This window comes from Phacochoerus africanus, chromosome 15, assembly GCF_016906955.1.
Source record: "Phacochoerus africanus isolate WHEZ1 chromosome 15, ROS_Pafr_v1, whole genome shotgun sequence".
NCBI classification, from domain to species: domain Eukaryota; kingdom Metazoa; phylum Chordata; class Mammalia; order Artiodactyla; family Suidae; genus Phacochoerus; species Phacochoerus africanus.
In genome coordinates, this window is record NC_062558.1 from 31,157,196 (window position 1) to 31,177,377 (window position 20,182).

At 48.7% G+C, this 20,182-nt stretch overlaps 1 protein-coding gene and 1 long non-coding RNA gene across 8 annotated transcripts in view; one reads left to right on the plus strand and one right to left on the minus strand.

Moving 5' to 3' along the window:
* Positions 1–859: 859 nt before the first annotated feature.
* On the minus strand, positions 860–11,105 carry LOC125116449 (uncharacterized). Its single transcript, XR_007132325.1, has 3 exons — positions 10,454–11,105; positions 3,266–3,345; positions 860–1,234 (listed from the first exon to the last, which is right to left on the minus strand). It is a non-coding gene; the product is annotated as an uncharacterized LOC125116449 (long non-coding RNA).
* Positions 11,106–11,246: 141 nt separating this feature from the next.
* KDM2B (lysine demethylase 2B) overlaps positions 11,247–20,182 on the plus strand; it is a 143,750-nt gene continuing 134,814 nt past the window's right edge. For 2 of the 7 annotated variants that reach the window (XM_047761661.1, XM_047761662.1), the window contains exons 1-4: positions 11,371–11,692; positions 12,753–12,897; positions 15,824–15,902; positions 18,466–18,512. In XM_047761661.1, the coding sequence (XP_047617617.1) occupies positions 11,660–11,692; positions 12,753–12,897; positions 15,824–15,902; positions 18,466–18,512 (304 nt within the window). In that variant the 5' untranslated portion in view covers positions 11,371–11,659. Of the gene's footprint in view, positions 11,693–12,046; positions 12,086–12,752; positions 12,898–15,823; positions 15,903–18,465; positions 18,513–20,182 lie in introns of those variants that run through there. The other 5 variants (XM_047761667.1, XM_047761666.1, XM_047761663.1 and 2 more) reach the window with 5 other exon arrangements.

Below are 20,182 nucleotides of genomic sequence, written 5' to 3' on the forward strand. Positions count from 1 at the left end.
GTGGGTGTGGCCAACCCCCAACCCCAAAAAACTTCCCCAAACAAAAAGTACAGAGAAAATGGAAACAAAAAAAGGGAAACAGTGTGATGACTGGGATTTCCATGATCTCATTTCATCCCCCCTCAAATCCCATCACACATATGATAGTAAGATTCAGAGAGGTGAAGTAATTTTCCCCAAAGGCACACAGCTCACAGGCTAAGTCAAGACTCTGGAAAAATGCAATAACCCATCCTGCCAATCACTGTTTGCTGTGTTCTTACCAAGGGCTGTGGGGGAGACTTTCAAGCTTTCTTCCAAGAGTTTCTTCCAATTTACCTGGCAGGCTGGTAAAAAGACCCAGGTCACTGGGTCAAAGCTGTACTCATGTGTCTGTTAAGCTGTACTCATGTGTCTGTTAAGCATGGTCCCCAGGCGAGAGGCAGATGCTGAGACTGGAGTCAAGGCTCAGGCTGACCAATTGACTCCAGAGATCAGGAGCAGAAAGGACACCGCCAAGGTCTTTTAGGGACTGTTGGTGGCTCAGAGGTCCTCACACCTGGCCCTGAGCCCTGCCCCCCCTTCCTCCCTTGGTTTCTAGCCTGCAGTCATCAAACTGGGAGACCCAGAGTATCTAGCCTCCAGCCCAGCTCTGCCCCTTAAAGCCAAACTCATGTGAAAGCCTCATTATCTTTTTTTTGGTCTTTTTGCCATTTCTTGGGCCGCTCCCGTGGCATATGAAGGTTCCCAGGCTAGAGGTCGAATTGGAGCTGTAGCCGCCTGCCGACACCACAGCAACTTGGGATACGAGCTGCATCTGAAACCTATACCACAGTTCACGGCAACGCCAGATCCTTAACCCATTGAGCAAGGCCAGGGATTGAACCCTCGACCTCATAATTCCTAGTCGGATTTGTTAACTATTGAGCCAAAGCCTCATTATCTTGAGGGATGTTGGAGACTGTGAGGATCTGGGGTTTGGGGCTGGCAGGAAGCGCCTGCCCCTGCTTCAGCTGCGGGCAATGGCAGCTGGTCCCCTGCCCCTGCGTGGCCCTGCAGCTCAGTTTCTGCCCTGAAGATCTCATAAGCCCAGAAACCATAGGCGGTCTGGAATACAGTGAAGAAGAGCCTGGACTTTGGAGCCAGGAGGCTGTAGAGCACCGTTTCCCCCACCTTGTCTGCTGGATCTCAAGAGGTCGTCTTAGAACTCTGCATCTTCTTCAAAGAGGTACACTTTAAGGTTTAGTTGATCAAGCTGAAAAGACATATTTTGGAATTTGTGGAATGAATTCATTCATTCTTTCAATGAACTGTTTGCTGAATGTATTTTATGAACCAGGCCCTAGGGGCTGAGGACAAGCAGTGAGCAAGACCAAGGTCCATGTCAGAGACTTTTTTTTTTGGTCTTTTTTTTCAGCGACTTCTTTGAATGAGAGAGACAGATGTTAGACTATTAATACATGAGCATTTTATTATAATTGTGAGAAGTATTCTAGATGAGAAATGGTTTTGTACTAAGGTCAAACTGGGCAAACTCACCTGTTCTCAATTTGCAATGGGCAAGACTACTCTTTACATGCTGGGGATAAGAGCCAATAGTCCATATCATTTCAGAGCATCCTAGCCTCACCAGGATGAAAGTCCTGTTTCCAGCCCTGAATAGGTGCTTTGAGGAGAAAAGGATAGTTTCCTAGAAAGACCTGTGTATGAATCTAGGAGGCATTTAAAAATTTTTTTTTTTTGTCTTTTTAGGGCCATACCTGCGGAATATGGAGGTTCCCAGGCTAGGAGAGAAATTGGAGCTGTAGCCGCCGGCCTACGCCAGAACCACAGCAATGCCAGATCCAAGCTGAGTCTGTGACCTACACCACAGCTCACAGCAACACTGGATCCTTAACGCACTGAGCAGGGCCGGGGATCGAACCTGCATCCTCATGGATGCTAGTCAGATTCATTTCCACTGAGCCACGATGGGAACTGACCTTGGAGGTATTTAATAATTAGTGGAGTATTCACTGGGGGAAAGTGGGTTAAGAACCCAACTGCAGTGGCTCCAATTGCTGCAGAGGCAAGAGCTTAATTGATGATCTTCTGGCCTGGCACAGTGAATTATAAAGGATTTGGTGTTGCCTCAGTTCAGTGTAGGTTGCAGCTGTGGCTTAGATTTAACCCCTGGCCCGGGAACTTCCATATGCCATAGGTGAAGCCATTAAAAAAAAAAAGAAGTAAAAAAATAACTGGTGAATACTGTCATTTCAAGAAGGGTTAAAAAGTCACTGACTCTACCTGCAAAGGGTGTTACAATGTGGTGGCTTAGGAAAGGAGAAAATCTTAGCACTTTTATTCCTAGCTTCCTAGAAGGGGAGGAATTTAGGGACTAGGTGGGTCATGGTAGGGGTGCTGAACTTCCTTTAGAGACTTTTATTTTTTTTAATTTAAAAATTTTTTTTTGTCTTTTTGCCTTTTCTAGGGCCGCTTCCTGCAGCATATGGAGGTTCCCAGGCTAGGGGTCGAATAGGAGCTGTAGCCTCCGGCCTACACCAGAGCCACAGCAATGTGGGAACTGAGCCGAGTCTGCAACCTACACCACATCTCATAGCAACGCCGGATCCTTAACCCACTGAGCAAGGCCAGGGATCGAACCCACCACCTCATGGTTCCTGGTCGGATTCGTTAACCACTGTGCCACGACGGGAACTCGACACTTTTAGAATAGGTGTTGACACTGTGCTAGCTCGAAGATACATCAATGAATGAGAAAGACAGGATTCCTGCCCTCCCAGGGCTCAGGGTCAATAAAATAATGTGATACAAGTTCCCTTTATGGCTCAGTGGGTTAAGGACTCAACACTGTCTCCATGAGGATGTGGGTTCAAACCCTGGCTTCACTCAGTGGGTTAACGATCCGGTGTGGCTGCAAGCTGTGGCATAAGCCAGCAGCTGTAGCTCAGATTCGCCCCCTAGCCTGGGATCTTCCATATGCTGCAGGTGTGGCTGTTATGGGAAAAAAAAAAAAAAGAAAAAAAAGTGTGATAAGCATTATGAGGGGAGCAGGAAAGAGAAGATATCTAAGCTGGTTGCAGGAGGATAAGTAAGAGCTGTGGCGAGGGGAAGGGCTGGCAGGATCGAGTGCTCTGAGTGGAGGGACCAGCACAGGCAAAGGTCTAGAGGAGAGAAAGGAGGTTTAATCAAAGACCTCAAAATAGCTCAGCGTGTTCAGACTTTGAAGGAGACCTGTTAGGGAGAGAAAGAATGTTAGAGAGAAAAGGCGAGCTGTTCCACCTACCTCAGGCAGCCTTCCTCTTGGGGGAAAACTAAATGTCTCCATTCCACAAGTAGTTAGGGTTATGAAGTCCAGGCGGATGCCTTTATTTTAACAAAAATACATCATTACCGACCACCCTGTTACAGAACACTGGCTCAGGCAGCCTTCAGGTTCACTCTTATTCATTCAAGATCCTGACTCCCATTTCACAGATGGGATAACCGAGGCTCAGTCTGAACTTTGTCCAAGGTCATGTAGCTCACTACATTTGGAAATTTAGTGTTTCTTTACGTCAGTGCTTCTGTTCTAGCAGTTCTTTTCACATGAGGTAACACATGTAAAAGCTTTTTTGTAATAGAGCCAAGTATACATGAAGCATTATTATTAGTTTTGCTGGATTTCTGGCTCTATCCAGTTTAGCTTGCTGCATGCAGGGAGCCCAGGAAGAGGCCATAATGAAAACCAAAAGGCCTCTCAAAATTCCCTTGTGTCTATTCTGGTTCCCTTTCTGGGGTACCTCCAGATATCATCTTCTGCCAAATAGAGAGTTTGTTTCTCAGAAGCTGCGAGATGTGGGAGGTTTAAAAAAAAAAAAAATCAGCAGCATCAACAACTACAAAAACCCTTGCAGCAGTCTGAACACAAAGAGTTTGAATTTTTAACAAAGGGCAGGGTAAGACCCAAAGTAAACGCTGACACATCCTCTCTCCAGCTGTGAACTGGGGGTCTGAGGGCTGCTGCAAAGGTCATCTGTCTCTGCATCTTTGGGCAGGAAATGCAATTCAATCCTCTCAGTGACTGATCGCTCTGTAAGATTAATGGAAGCGTCCTCAACACTGGTCTCTGTTCTGACAGCACAAAAAGTGAGTCAAACTTCTCTCCTCCCCTCTGCTCTTACTAAGCAAGTTCAGCTGATTCCACGTTTTAAAGTTCACAAGTTTTCTCCAGGAGATTTGCCCCTGGGTATTCTTTTGCAAGGCGAAACTCTTTTTCTGGCGTGAGAACCAAAGGTGGCACTTGAAGGCCTGGGGACCTTTCTGGGCTTTTCATCTGTCCCTGCTTCATCTTTCAAAATAAAATCAATGTAAAGGGCATGATCTTCCCTGAAAGGGTTAACTGCCAGCCAGGCTGTCCAGCCTTCAGGAGATTGGCAACCAATGACAATTTAGCATGATGAAGTAATGCTTGCATTTTGATTTCCATTGGTTACCACACTTGTCCATCAATCCAGAGATGCAAGTTTTGAAAGTATCTTTGAACTTTTATGACTCTCTTCCTGGTGTTAACCCCTTGATTAACTCACCTGTTATTTCCAAGGTTCCTGCCAATCCTCACACAGGAAGAGAGAGAAGAATATGCACAACTATAGAGGTAAACCTGTCTTCCTAAAGTGACCAAAGCCTGACACTCAGGCTATATGTAACTCTGCTCTTACTCAGCTCCTTCAACATGTAGGAACTGAGGAGCAAAACAAAACAAACCCCCAAACAAACAAACAGCAAAATCTATGGGAACTACAATCACTTCAAAACTGTAAGAGTGTGGTCTGTTGTCCCCCCCCCCCAAAATTTTTTTTTTCTTTTTGTCTTTCTAGGGCTGCACCCGTGGCATATGGAGGTTCCCAGGCCAGGGGTCTAATCAGAGCTGTAGCCACCTGCCTACGCCGCAGCCACGCCAGATCCAAGCCGCGTCTGTGACCTACACCACAGCCCACAGCAATGCTGGATCCTTAACCCACTGATTGAGGCCAGGGATGGAATCCACAACCTCAGAGTTCCTAGTCGGATTCGTTTCCGCTGCGCCACAACGGGAACTCCCCAAACTTTTTAAATTGCAAAAGTAACATAAAAATATGGCAAAACTCTAAGGTTTGGCAAAGGTAGGTGCTGGATACACAAGTCTTCGCCATATTTATTTATTGTATTTATTTCCTATGCCTTTATGTTTGAAATATTGGATAAACTTAAAAGGGCACAAGGGTTGTTAAAAATGGAGATAATATATATCTGCATATAGAGTCTGCAGACTCTATATAATCCCTTCAAAATTGTCTCCTCTCCTTAGAACTCATCAAAGAATGGTTTGCTGCTGGATTCCAGTCTCTCTCTTTCTTTTGCTTTTGCACATTTTTATATAGCTTGTTTTAAAATAAATGGGATCATGGAGTTCCCATCGTGGCGCAGTGGTTAACGAATCCGACTAGGAACCATGACGTTTCGGGTTCGATCCCTGGCCTTGCTAAGTGGGTTAAGGATCCGGCGTTGCCATGAGCTGTGGTGTAGGTTGCAGACACGGCTCGGATCTGGCATCGCTGTGGTTCTGGTGTAGGTTGTCGGCTATAGCTCCGATTCAACCCCTGGCCTGGGAACCTCCATATGCCAGGGGAGCGGCCCTAGAAAAGGCAAAAAGACCCCCCCCCAAAAAATAAAATAAAATAAAATAAATGGGATCATGACATATATGTTACTCTGTGACTTTTGTTTCTTAGCTGATCTTGAATTTTTCTGTATCACAATATTCAGCTTCAGTTCATCCTTAAATAATATTTTAGAACGAGGCACTTCTACAGTTAGTATATGGAAAGAACTCCAAGATCACATTAAGTGAAAAAGGAAGGGGAAGGACAGTGTGTATATTTGTGTGACACAATAATAAAATAAAATATATGTAGTTGTTTGTAAGAGCATAAACCAGAAATTTCTGGGAGGATACCCAAGAGATTTGCTAAGTTTTCTGGGGATGGGAGCATGGCGGGGGGAGAAACTGGGGCTGAGGGAGAAAGAAAGCAATTTTAAAACAATTTTTAAATAGTGGAACATTTTATAAATACAGCAGAATTTATAAAATATTTAAGGATGCGTAAAGAATTGCACTCAGGTGTCTGCCATCTAGATTAAGAAACAGAAAATTACCGGTATCTCTGATGGTTCATATTCCCTTCACCAGAGTTGAACTTTTTCTTGCGTTTTGTGTTAATCATTCCTTTGCATTTATTTATGCTTTATCACTATGTACGTATAACTGAACAATACTTATTTGGTTTAGATTTGCCTGATTTTGAATCTTCCAGGCTCAAAAGGCACAATTAAAATGAAATTCAATTTTGAGTAGGTAATACATCTACATGGTATAAAATTCAAAAGGTACTGCAACATATACAATGAAATTAAACTATACAGTTCAAAATCAGGCAGCACTAATGCATACATACGGTAAGAATTTCACACTGTACCAAAGAAAAAGTTTTCTTCTCTTTTCCCATTTTAGAATTATATTTCGTTCTAAAGAAAACTCTGTGCATCTCAAAAATATATATAGATATAAATATGTCCCCTTTGGTTTACATAAATGGTCATCAGAATTTAGTATTAGTATTCTGTACCCTGGGTTTTTTTCCCCACCTTTTTTGGTTTTAATTTAAGGATATCATGAAATCATTTTACATAAGTATATACAGAGCTATCTTATTTACTTATTTATTTATTTTTTTCTGCACTGGCAGCATAGGGCAGTTCCTGGGTAGGCCAGGGATCTGAACCAGAGCTGGATCCTTAACCCGCTGTGCCATAGTGGGAACTCCTAGAGCAATCTTATTTTTTAATGATTTGATAGCATATCATTGGGCAGACAAATTGTCCACTAATCATTTAATCAGTTCCCCAACTTTCAGGTTATTTTCAGTCTTCTCCTATTGCAAACGGGGCTACAATGGATCACATCTTTGTGTATGAGGCTAAGATATATACCAGGAAGTGGTTATCCATCATCTAAGGCTTCCTGCCCCATTGCCAATTATCAGCCCTTGAGAAGTTTGTCAGATCCGGGCAGGCAGGACAATTTCATATCCAGTTGGCACCCTCAGATGTCTACAGTGCCATACTCTTGGCAGGCACTCAGAGTAGGTGCTTTAAGGGCTGACATTCCAGACTTTTACATGGTACCAGATGGCCCCTTCCAGAAAACCTCTGCAGATGTCCCTGGCCTCCTCCCCATAAGACAAATTCTGGAAAACACTCCAAGGTTGCACTGTCCATGAAACTATACACGGTTACTTAAATTTATATGTTATGGTTATTTAAATTCATACAGTTATTTCATATATATAATATATATTTTACATAATTTAAATTTACTTAAAATTAGGCAGAACTTCTTTGCCTGCCCGAATATATCTCTCACAAGTGTCCTATCTTATTTTTTAATTTTTTTTTGGTCTTTTGACCTTTTAGGGCTGCACCTGTGGCATATGAAGGTTCTCAGGCTAGGGGTCTAATCGGAGCTGTGGCCGTCTGCCTATGCCAGAGCCACAGCAATGCCAGATCCGAGCCAAGTCTGTGACCTACACCACAGCTCACAGCAATGCCGGATCCTTAACCCACTGAGCGAGGCCAGGGATCAAACCTGAAACCTCATGGTTCCTAGTAGGATTTGTTCCTGCTGTGCCATGATGGGAACTCCACAAGTGTCCTATGTTAATAGATCTATTTTTAAAAAAGACGAATAAATTTACTTTGAAATTCGATATTCATTTCTTTAATCCCATGACTCACATTTCAAATGCTCAATAGCCGCATGTTTATACTAGACTGCACAGACAGAACAGTTCCACCATCCTGTTCTAAAGGACAGCCCTGCAGGGAGGCATAGTGGTAAAGCATGTGGGCTCTAAAAGCCCTGGGTTCAAATCCTGTCTTTGCTATTTCATAGCCCTAAAAGGTGGGCAAGTTACTTGACCCCTCTCTTTTTGTTTGTTTGTTTTGTATTTTTAGGGCCGCCCTCCTGAGGTATATGGAGATTCCCAGGCTAGGGGGCTAATCAGAGCTATAGCTGCTGGCCTACACCACAGCCACAGCAACTCGGGATCTGAGCCGCGTCTGCTACCCACACCACAGCTCACGGCAACGCAGGATCCTTAACCCTCTGAGTGAGACCAGGGATCGAACCCGAAACCTCATGGTTCCTAGTTGGATTGTTTCTGCTGCACCAGGACAGGAACTCCTACTTGACCTCTCTTTGAGACTGAGCTATAAAAGTGGGCAATTACAGAACCCCCCTCATAGAACTTTGATGAGGTTCAGAGAGAGAGCAAATGTGAGAGGCTTTGCTCAGAGACAAAGTAAGTTCTCAAAAATCAGGAGCTAGTATAATTATACATGAATATGGCAGCTTCAGTTTCTAACAGCTGGAAAATCTTGGATTCTGGGGCTTCCCTCCAGTATCAGCCCTTCCTAAATTCCTTGGGAAGCGGGTGGCTCACCCCCTGCCCAGCCCAGAGGAAGTCTACAATCGGAGCTGGGTTTTCTATCTTCTCTGCTCAATCAACCTTTGATGAATGAAGAAATGAATGAATAGGCCAAAACAGCCAGGATCTGACTGGGCCTTTTTTAAGAATGAGCAAGAGGGTCCGGGAAGTCATTATTGTTATGTTTCAAATACAACAGGCCCAGTCTTTTTTTCCTGCAAGAAAACAAAACAAAACAACCAAACTCTCCTGAGTAGTCACCTTAAACTTCCCTCCCCTCTCTCACCTACCGACCATTCTCTGGGACATTTACCCAAGGAAGGAGCTCAGGGGTCTCGGTCCCTCCTCCTTTGGCCCAAAATAACCTCCTCCCCCCACTTTGAGCAAATGCCTGGAATTCTTTCAACAGGAGGACAAAGCCTTTCATCTGCCAATTACTGATAAAGGGAAAATGCAAATATTGCTGGGGAAGGTGATCCATCAAGGGCCCAACATTTATGGAGTGACCACTTAGGACTAGGCGGCAGGGTAGGCATTCTGGGGGCGTCAAAGGGGGAACAAACCCCCCCGGCTGGCCCATTCTTCGCTCTGGTCTGTGGTTTCCTGGCGGTTTGTAAAGGGAGGGGATTAAATTAGGTGACTACTCAACCCCTTCTCACTCTGACAGCCCAGGAACTCCCCACTGGGGTGATATATGGACTTAGTTTTTACACCAATGTGTTTGCCATCAGGTCTTTTCCTGACACCAGCTTTTGGGGACACCATGAGACCACATGGGGAGACAGAAAAGGGTCTCTGGGAGGAAAGGAGAATGGAGATCTAGTGTTTTATTTCCCAGTTTTGCTTTACTGCCCTTAACGCATGACCTTCCAGCCCACCGCATCCTCCTTTGAATATGTTTATCTCATTCCGTCGGAGCAGCGAAGATGGTCAACATCCAAAAAAGGATGTGATGGCACAGCCAGGAGGCTCCAGTTTGAGCCCCAGCAACCTCCCTCACAAGCTGTGTGATCTTGAGTGACTGGCTTTCCCTTTCTGTTTCTTTATCTGCAAAATGAGGAATAACAAGGCTGTGTCCCTTAAAGGGTTCTGGTGAGAAAGTGAGAAGCAAATAAAACGGTCCCTGGTTCTTGGCACAGGCTGAAGGCAAAACCTTCCTTACTCCCACTAAGCCAAGGTGGGCAATATCAGCCTGGAAAAAATTTTAATGTTTGTCAGCTCGTGGACTTGGATTAAGACAAACTTCAAAGGGTGGGTTAACACACACACACACACACACACACACAGAAAGACAGGACAGAAAACTTCAATGTGAGGGGTAAGCTGTCTCTGAAGGTGACCAATTCTGAGCTGACGGTTCACATCTGATCTCTGCTGGGGAAGCCACTTCCTCTCCACAAGTCTGTCTGATTACTGTGTTGACATGGGGAGGATATGAGGGTTACAGCAATTATCCAGGTTCAAAATTTCTCGGAGCTTCAGTTTCCCATTTGCAAAATGATGTGCTCCAACTATCCCACAGGATTCACGATAGAAGCAAAATTTAAAGTATGGGAAGTTTTTCGTGCAAAGCCTGCTCTGAGCAGGTAAAATGTTCCTTTATTGTAGCCCTGGGGCCATGCCACCTCATCCGGATCTTACCCCCAAGAGCAGGGCCTAGTTGGGCTAGAAGTTAGGGCCAGCTTTTCTCACAATCAAAGTCGACCTGACTGTTGTTCTTGACGGACTTACAGGACAACACATTCAGGGTTCCAGTTTTGGGGAACCCGAACCAGAGAACTAGGTTTGTGGGCAGGGAAGCATATCCAGCTCTAACGATACTCCATATACGTCCAGAGGGTGCCCATACCTCTGTTAAGCAGCGCTGTAGGATTAATCAAGGGGAGCCCAAAGTTCCCCATGCCCCATCCCAGCGCCTTGCACCTTTCCACCGACTTTTCTCCTGTAAACAGCCAATAAGGGCTTACCCTTCGCATGTCTGCCAGCTGCGTTAGGAGGCGCCAGATCCGATTCTCTCGGTAGTTCACTCCTGAGCATCTATTTCCTCCTCTTGGCGAGCGCAGGGACCTTTAAAAAAAGTCCAACTTCTGCTCCAGGGCTTGTCGCCTAGTAAAGGTCTCCACAGACGCGGGCAGAATGAATGAATGAAAGGCAATGTCTTCCGGTCAGCTCGGGTCTGAAAAGGCTCTGCTCTGGCTGTATTTCTGTACCTGTGTGTATGTGGATCCTTATCATTGAGTCCTGGAGTTTAAGTTGTGCAGTCCGTACAGGTTTGGAGCTGCGCTAATTTCTTCCTGAGCCCCCAAATGCCTCCTCCATCGAGCAGGTCCGCTTATGGGGGCCTGGAGAAGACCCCCCAAAAAGTGGCAGCAAAGAAAAAAAATTATATATACACGAAATGCTTTCAGTTTGGGTCGGCCACGTAGGTAACGGGGTGGGGTGAAATGAAGGAAAAGGAAGAGGGTTAACCCGGGGGGGCCAAGGGCAATGGGGGAAGGGATTGAGGTGGGAGGTCGTTTTTGGGGGTGCCAGACCCTGGAGGCTTTCACGCCAGCAAGCTCGGCTTGCATTTCCGCGCCTCCCGCTGAGGCCAGCCGTGCAAATCTGCACCTCCCTCCCTACCCCCTCCTCTCTCCCTCCCTCCCTGCCCCGCCATCTCCGGGATGCGCCCGCCGCCTGCAACTCAGCCCTTCCAAAAGTCAGCTCTGCACACAACTCCCGGGCGGCGGCGGCGCCTGCGTGCAGAGGCGCACTCGTGACCCAACAACAAAACAGCGATGCCAGGGCGCTAACGGCGCCCGGTGCCTCCCGGGCGCCCTCCCCTCCCCACGCCTCCTCTGGCCGCCGCCCCCGCCCCCCCCCCCATCCCGGGAGGAGTGCCCCCACCACCACTAGCCGGGCCGCGGGCTCCGAGCGCGATCGGCAACAATGTTTACGTTCCGGGGATTATGACGTCGACGCCTCCCCCCCCACACAACTGCTGAAAATGGTTTCCTAGGACTTTGCAAACGGATCTGCTTAAGTGTTGGTGCAAAACTTTGTAGATCTCGGCTCTGGCTTGCTTTATTTATTTATTTTTTGGCTTGTTTTCTTTGGTCTTCCCTCCTTCCCCCCTCCGCCAAAATGCAGGGGGCAGGAGTGTTGACAATTAATTGGTGAACTCTCCTAAAAAAATGGAGGCAGAGAAAGACTCTGGAAGAAGATTGGTGTGTAGCTTTTTTTTTTTTTTCCCCAAATCTGTATCTGGTATATGATAGATCTATTTTTTTGTTGTTGTTTCTTGCTGCCTTTTCTTTCCTTTTCTATATTTTGCAAGAGGACCGGAAAAAAATAATAAATTGCATGCAAAAGGAAGCAAGCAGCTTACTCCTCCAGTCCCTTGTGAGGCTCAGAGTCTCAGACACTTAAGTGGGGAGATGGTAGCGGGGGAAGGCGTGGAGGGGGGTTAAGCGGGCTCGGGGTTCGCCCGGATTCTGGGGGGCTGAGAGGCCGGGCGCTCGGCGGTGGAGGGAGGAGGCAGGGGATGCGGGGAGTGGTGGGGGAGTCTCCTTAGGAAGTGAGTGTGCGCGCGCGCTTGTGGGGAGATGAGGCAGCTGCTGGTGCGTTTTGGGGTCTCCGATGGGAGCTTTGTGGCGGGCCGTCTGCCTCTCCCCTTCCCAAGCCCGGAACCCCTCCTCCCACCTCTTCTTCTTGCACTGGCGGGCGGTCGGCGGGGGCGGCTGGGGTCTCAGTCCTTCCATTTCAGCTTTCCAGCTTCCCCGGTAGCTCGGGGGCGGCTCCAGTCTTAGAAATGCCGCCGGCGCCGGGTTCCGGCTTCCCGGCTCTGCGGCCGCGGCCGCCAGGGCTGCTGTTAGCGCCGAGCCGGGCGCTGTGGCGGCTCCTCCCGGGGCCTACAAATGCCCCGCCAGCCCGTGCGCGGAGCCCCCCTCGCGGGTTACATAACCAGGCTCTCGGCCGAGTGGGCAAAACTCAACACCTCTCGGGGTGGGGGGGAGGAGGCGAAGTCCCCAGATATCCCTTCCATGGCCTCCAAAGATGCAGGAGGGGAAGTGCCCTGTATTGGGAGCAGCCTGACCCTGGGGGTGCGGGCCCCTCTCAGTATCCTGATTTTCAGCATCTTGGGCATTTGCGCAAAGTTGCTCCGGTCGCAAAGGTGGGGTGCAGGGGGCGCGCGGCTCCTGCACCTGTTCGATCTGGGCCCAGGATGAAAGGCGACCCCCAGTTCCCCCAATAATGTCCTGGGCTCTTTGGTTTGGGTCCCCGCAGCGCCCGATTGACCGCCAGAGATACGACGAGAACGAGGACTTATCGGACGTGGAGGAGATCGTCAGCGTCCGCGGCTTCAGCCTGGAGGAGAAGCTGCGCAGCCAGCTGTACCAGGGGGACTTCGTGCACGCCATGGAGGGCAAAGGTGAGGCGCCCCTCCTTGGGCCCTCCTCCGCGCTGCGGTCCGAGCGCACGTGGGGAGGGAGCTGCCGGTGGCTGGGTTCGTATTTCGCGCCCGCGTCCCCCATTCCAGGGGATCCGGTGACGAAACGAGGCCGAGCACTGGGGGGGGTGGGGTGGGGTGGCGAGGGAGGAGGGCAGGCGGGAACGGGGGCCGGGCGTGGGCCTAGGCCCTGCCCGCGCCCACCACCAGCCCTAGGGTGGGCAGAGCCAGGGGGCCGGCGGACCAAGGGACCTGGGGACAGACTGGCGGACCGAGGGAGGGCGGATGCGCTGCGTTCTACCCCTACTGGAGCCGGCCCAGCTCCTTGCGCTGCACGAGATGCGGCCGCCTGGCTGGAGCGGGTTTGGGGCACCCCAGGGGCATTGGGGTGAGGGCCCCCACAGGGACTGAAGCCTCCCAAACCCGGTACCATTTCGGACCCTGAAGTTAGGACCTGGCGCTGGGGACGCCCCGGGTTATTGAGTTCCGCCTTCTGCAGATGGGGTCTGCAGGTCCCCATCGCTTCGTGGGCCCTGGGAGCAGGGCGGGTGAGCTCAAAGTTGGCTGGAGCTTCCACTTAAACCTGAAGCCTTTAGCCTTGCAATCCTGACGGTTTGAAGTGGGGGCTGTGGTGTAAGAGGGTTGGCCCCCCTCAGGCTTCAGGCGTCCCCTGGTATTTGGAGGTGAACACTTGGGAAACAGGGTCTCTTCCCAGGCCTGAGGCCTTGAGAGCTCTGTCCCCCTTGTGGGCCCTGACAGTTTAGAGCAGAAGTCTAAGAAGCCTCTGGATTTGGGGGATGTCATTCCAGCCTGAGACCTTTCAAGGCCTGACTTTCTCCCTGACCCTGGTACTAGCAAGATGTCTGGGGGTGTCTTCCAGACCTGGAGGTGGTGCTCTGCTTTGGTTTGTAGGCCTGCAAGGCCTCTGGCTGCCTGTGGGGTTGGGGCTTTGGGTTTGCCCCTGCCTACATAGGCATCTCCCTGTGCTCTCCTGGTGTTTGTGAGTTCATTTTTTTCTCCCTCGGATATTTGGGTTTCCTTCATATTGCTCTGTTTCTATTTTGTTTATCCCCCTCTCCCCTTGGAAAACCCTTTCATCCTTCAGTGAGCTGATAACTGGGGAAGCACTTCCCGCCTCTAGGTTCTGGATGATTGGCTGGGGCTGTGGGGTTAGACCCTAGAAGAGACCTTCCTGGCTTTGCATTTTTGAAGTTTCTCTTTTGTGCCCATTGCTTCCTGGAGCGCCAGGCTTCTGTGTTTAGGGGTCGTGGTGGGGGAGGGAAGAAGAAATGTCTTCCAGCCTTCAGGTCTTAAGAGTCTTGCCTGTGGAGGCAGACAGTCCAGGGGTCTAGTCTCAACTACCTTTAAGTTTCCTTTGCACAAATGGGATTTTAATTCCTCTCCTTTCTTCCCCATTTTTATTGAGTCATTTGGCAGATTGTAGGATAAAACAGTATGCAACTCTTCCTGGTTGTTGGTGAGGAATTCTCTGCCCAGGATCTCAGAGTGTTTTCTCAGGCTCATTTGAGGAAGTTGAAGCTAACGCTGGGGGTGGAGAGAGAGAGAGAGAGAGAGAGAGAGAGAGAGAGAGAGAGAGAGAGTGTGTGTGTGTGTGTGTGTGTGTGTGTGTGTGTGTAATGGGAGAAGGTTTCCAGCAAGGGAGATGCCTTAAGTCCGCTGTCCCGGTTCCTTTCAAAGGAGAGGGCTCCAGGGTTTTTTTGGTTGTTCATTCAGATCTTGTCCCAAAACTCGAGGGAGGAGCTGAGAAACAGAAGGAGCCCTTAGCCTGGATTCAAAATAGAAGCTTCTTAAACTTCTCTGCCTTTAAATCCTTAGGAATCCCCATTCACTGGGAGCCCCTGGGGATCTGGGCTGCTAAGGTCAGGGCTTTCCCCAGCTCCGGTTTTGTTCTCTCTCTCTCCTTTGAGCAGAGTTTCCTTGCCCCCCCCCCCCCCAGCTACCCCGGTGAACTGTTTCCATGGGGTTTGAGGGGTGGTATCTCATCTCTCTCCCTTGTGACTGGCCAGGGAGGGCTGGTGCCCTTGTGAATTGCTTCAGGTACCTGAGGATTTGGGGAAGTGAGGATTTATTTCCACCTTCCCACCTCCATATTTGCGGATATGGTTGGGTCAGATCCCCTACTCTTATAAATCGAGGAGGATAGAAACAGACTTTTGATAAGGATGCTGCGGATCTACAAGCGTCATCTAGATGGAAAACTGCTCTGTGAATTTTCTTTAGGCTTCACTCTGCCCCCTTCACAAAGCCTTCACCTGGGGAGCAGCCCTTTCGGTGAACCAGCTGAAGCAAGTGTTGTGATGGCTGCAGCAGAATTTCACTATTAAGACAACAAAGCTGTGCCCAGTTCCCTAGTTATTTTGGCACCAAATACACAGTTTCCAGGGAAACCAGCTTTTCCCCCTCCCCTTCACTACGCAGGATATTACAATAAGATCTTCCCTGATGCTCGGCTACAATGAGAACCCTCCTCCCTGCTTCCTCTCAGGCTTCAGAGCCTCCCAGGTGGCAGTTCCTTTACTCTCTGAGCTCAGCTTGGGACGTGGTTCTCTGTTGGTCCCTCTTTTGCAGTGATGCGCTCTTTCTGTGGCTCTTTCAGGAATCTCCCTCCCCGGCCTTGGGCTGTTCATTGACAAGTTCTGACCTGTGGGGCATGCAGGGAAAGACTGAGTAGGCAGTGGAGCTGGTTGTTGGCATGGCTTCTCTTGGGCTTTGCCTAATCCAGTTCCTCTCATTTTCTGGAGCTCCTGCCCTTGCAGCTGGTGCCTGTTATCAAGTATAACCCTTTTCCTTTCTCCCTTCATTTTTCTTCCCCCCCTAACCAATGGATCCTGGTTCATCTGCTCCTTCATGACTTAACCATCCTATGTTCATTCCAATATCCAAATAGATTTCAACTATGAGTACGTGCAGAGAGAAGCTCTCAGAGTTCCCCTGATATTTCGAGAAAAGGATGGACTTGGAATTAAGTAAGTTGCTGAAACTAATTACTTCTTCCCATCTCCTTCCCTAACACAGTTTGTATCTTGGGGTGGATTTCTTCCACCCTTCCCCCCCTCCCATCATCACTGAGAAGGATCTTTCTTCATTATTTAGGGATAGTATCTCCTTGTTCAAGGCCTGATGAAGGGGAAAAACTCTCCAAAGATGGGTTGTGATTTTCAGGGAATTTGGGCAGTGAGGACACAGTGTGCTTAAACAATGTGGCTTAGGTGTTCCCATCATGGCTCAGCAGTAACAAACCTGAGTAGCATCCATGAGGACATGTGTTCGATCCCTGGCCTCACTCAATGGGTTAAGGATCCAGCGTTGCTGGGAGCTGTGGTGTAGGTCACAGGTGTGGCTTGGATCTGACATTGCTGTGGCTGTGGCTGTGGTTGTAGCTGTGGCTGGCAGCTGTAGCTCCAATTTGACCCCTAGCCTGGGAACTTCCACATGCTGCTGGTGCAGCCCTAAAAAGACAAAAACAAACCAAAAAAAACGGGGCGACTTAGGTCCCAACTGCAGCTCGGATCTGATCCCTGGCCCAGGAATGCCAAATGCCACTGTATGCTGTGGAGTGGCCAAAAAAGAAAAAGAATTAAAAAATAAAAAAAACCAAAACACCGGTGTGGGCTTTTTCCCCTAACCCACCGCCGTTACATGCAGCAACTTCCTAAAGAGGTCTGTGCCCTCCCTCCAAGTCAGGAAACAGGCAGGCTCTGAGCAGTGAAGGGGTTGGCCAGCCTCTAGGCCCAGAGGCAAGATACCTAGATACACACTTTCTACTCAGACTCTGGTTGGGTGGGAAACCTGTCCTTTTCTGTGGAGGGTGCATTTCCCAGGATGCTTGGCCCCTGTCTTCCCTTCCTGTTCTTGCCCACTGTCGTGTTTGGTTTACATTCTCTCAGAGATCTGTCAGAGCTTGGGGTGGGGGGGGGGCAGGGAGGCCAGCTGGAAGAACAGGTTTCCACCCCTTGAGCAGGGGTGGGGAGAAGGCTGAGGGTGTCTTCATAGCCTGCCTCCCTCCCCAGTACCTACTGCCAGGCTTATTCCTATGAATAGAAATTAAACCTTCGGCATCGTTAATTTTTTGTGTGTGTTTTTAGGGCCGCACCCCAGCCATTTGGAAGTTCCCAGGCTAGGAGGTTGAATCTGAGTGGCAGCTGCTGGCCTCCACCACAGCTCATGGCTGGATCCTTAACACACTGAGCGAGGCCAGGGATCGAACCCATGTCCTCATGAATACTAGTTGGGTTCATTACCACTGAGCCGCAACAGGACCTCCATTGTTAATTTTTTTTTTCTTTCTTTTTTTCCCCTTTTTTCCTTTTTGGCTGTCCCTCGGCATAGGGAGTTCCTGGGCCAGGGATCAGATTCCAGCAGTAGTGCGTTTTTTGTTTTTTGTTTTTTTGTTTTCTGTCTTTTTGCCTTTTCTATGGCCACTTCTGCGGCATATGGAGGTTCCCAGGCTAGGGGTCTAATCGGAACTGTAGCCACTGGCCTATACCAGAGCCACAGCAGCACGGGATCCGAGCCTCGTCTGCGACCTACACCACAGCTCACGGCAACGCCGGATCCGTCACCCACTGAGCAAGGCCAGAGATCAAACCCGCAACCTCATGGTTCCTAGTTGGATTCGTTAACCACTGAGCCACGACGGGAACTCCAACCCAACAGTAGTCTTGACCTAAGCTACAGCTGTGGCAATGCCAGATCCTTAACCCACTGGGCCAGGGATTGAACCCACATCCCAGTGCTCCCAAGATGTTGCTGATTCCGTTGTGCTACAGCAGACACTCCCAACACCGGCTCTTATGAATGTGGTGACATTCACTCTTAATTAACGATGATGGGAGTTCCCGATATGGCACAATGAGAATTGGCATCTGGGAGCACTAGGATGCAGCTTTGATCATGGATCCCCAGCCCTGCACAGAGGGTTAATGATCTGGATTTCCGTAGCTGTGGCTAACTTCTAGACTGTGGCTGAGATCTGATCCCTGGCCCGGAAACTCCATATGCCACAGGGCCACAGGAAAAAGAAAAAAAGAGCCAGTGTCACCAAATCTCTGGAATTGGCGTAATATTTTTTTTTCACCTTTTAAACTTAAAGGCATCCCACCCTCCATACAACCCCTTAGGGAGAGTATTTTCTAGAAGAGGAGCCATGGAGAGAGCTACCAACCCTAAAGAAAGCTAGTGTTTGAATGCCCAACTCTGGCACTTATCCTTGACAGCACACTTGAGTTTGTCCTGGAAAAGTGGGGTGGACAGTGGCTGTCCCATCCTCTTTTCTGTAACAGTTATGCATTCAAGTATCAGGGAGAGGGAGGGATTTGGTTTGCCTATTAGAAGAAGCTGCCCCTTGGTTTGGGGGTGACCCTCTTCCTTGAGGGTCACCACTCTCCCCTGGAGTTATCTCCTTTTGGATTCTCAGCCTGAGAATGAGGGAACTCTCTTGGGAAAAACGGCCTTTCCCTGCCCCCATTGTTGGGTCTTACCCTATTGTTGCTGGCTTCTCACCAAATGTCTGTGCTTCTCTTTTTCCAGGATGCCTGACCCTGATTTCACAGTCCGAGATGTCAAACTCCTAGTGGGTAAGTTGCTGTGTGTGTGTGTGTGTCTGTGTGTCTGTGCGTGCATGTGTGCACGTGAGTGCGTGTGGCCTGGAGATGCTGAAAGGAGTGGGGAGCAGAGGAGGCCTGATACCACCTGTCCATTTTGATTCTTAACTGCCTCTGAAAAGAATGTCCCCGTGGGAGGAGGCAGGAGCAGGTGTGAGTTGCAACCGTCTCGTTCTGAAGAACCAGTCAGATTGCAAAGCCACGAGAAGCTGTATTAGAGGGTGTTTGCCAGTGCAGTTTTATGAGGCTGATTTGGACCCTAGCCTCCAGCTTGGCTGTCAGCGAGGCAGTCTTCGCTCTTGCCTTTGCGTCTGTGTGTGGGTTGCTGGGTAAACACTGAATACTGTGTGACCCCTGAAAGACTTTCGGACTTTATGGGGGAGGGACTCATTCTTCCTGTTTTCTTGGGGTTCCAGACAGGTCTAGGGTGGGGCTTGGCACTGGGTGCCCAGCAAATGCTGATTAACTCCTTGAACACCTGCAGAGCCTGGCTGATCCCTGAGTGCTCTGGACTCCTGACCAGGTAGCAGGTGGCACTTCCGATTTTTCCAGGAGGTTGTTCAGTACGTCATTCTTTCCAGAAGTGTTTCTCAGGCTCATTCAGAGCTTCTGCATGGTAGGCTGATTCAGAACTATGAACGTGACAGACCAGATCCCTGAAGAAATAAATCCGGGTAATAGGATGGAGCTTGATGGAGCTGTGTTTTATTTCAGATGGGGTCATCAGGGAGGGCCTCTAGGTGGAGGTGATAAGGACCATGAACAGATGAGAAGCCGGCTGTGGGAAAGAACATTCCAGATTGAGGGATGAACAAGGGCTAAGGCTAGGAGGTGGGGAAGGAATGGAAGGAGTGAGGGGGAAATTGTGGAAGTGGTAGAGGTTGCATGGCCAGGCCCATGTAGGGCCTTAGAGACTCTGGTAGGGAATTTGGGTTGGACTCCTGGTACAATGGCAAACCACTGGGGCATTTTGAAACGTGGTGAGTCGGAAGCTTTGTGATCTGATTAATATTCTCGGGAAGAGGAGTTTAAACCATTTTAAAAAAAATTGAGATAGAATTCACATACCATAAAACTCGCCGTTGAACCACATTAAAGTGTACAATTCAGTGGTTTTTAATATATTCCCCATGTTGTGTAACCATTACCGTTAATTTCAGAATACTTTCATTACCCCTAATGTAAGCTCTTCCCTTTCCCTCCATCCCCTGGCAATCACGAATCTGTTTTTTGTCTCTCTGGGCTTGTCTATTCTGGACATTCCATATAAGTGGAATCGTAACATGTGGTCCTTTGTATGTGGCATCTTTCACTGAGCATCATGTATTTGAGGTTCATTAGTATTACAGCATGTTTTAGTACTTTCTTGCTTTCTATGTCTGAATGATATCCCTTCATATGGATAGATGATGTTTTGTTTATCCATTAGTCGATTAGTGGACGTTTTGGTTGTTTCTACTTCTTGGTTATTACGAAGTATGTTGCTATAACTATTCATGTACAAGTTTTAGTGTGAACGTACATTTTCAATTCTTGGTATGTACCTAGGCGGGGAATTGCTAGGTCATAGGATAACTATATTTAATCTCCTGAGGAATTGCTAGACTGTTTTGCAAAGCAGCTGTGCCCTTTTACATTCCCAT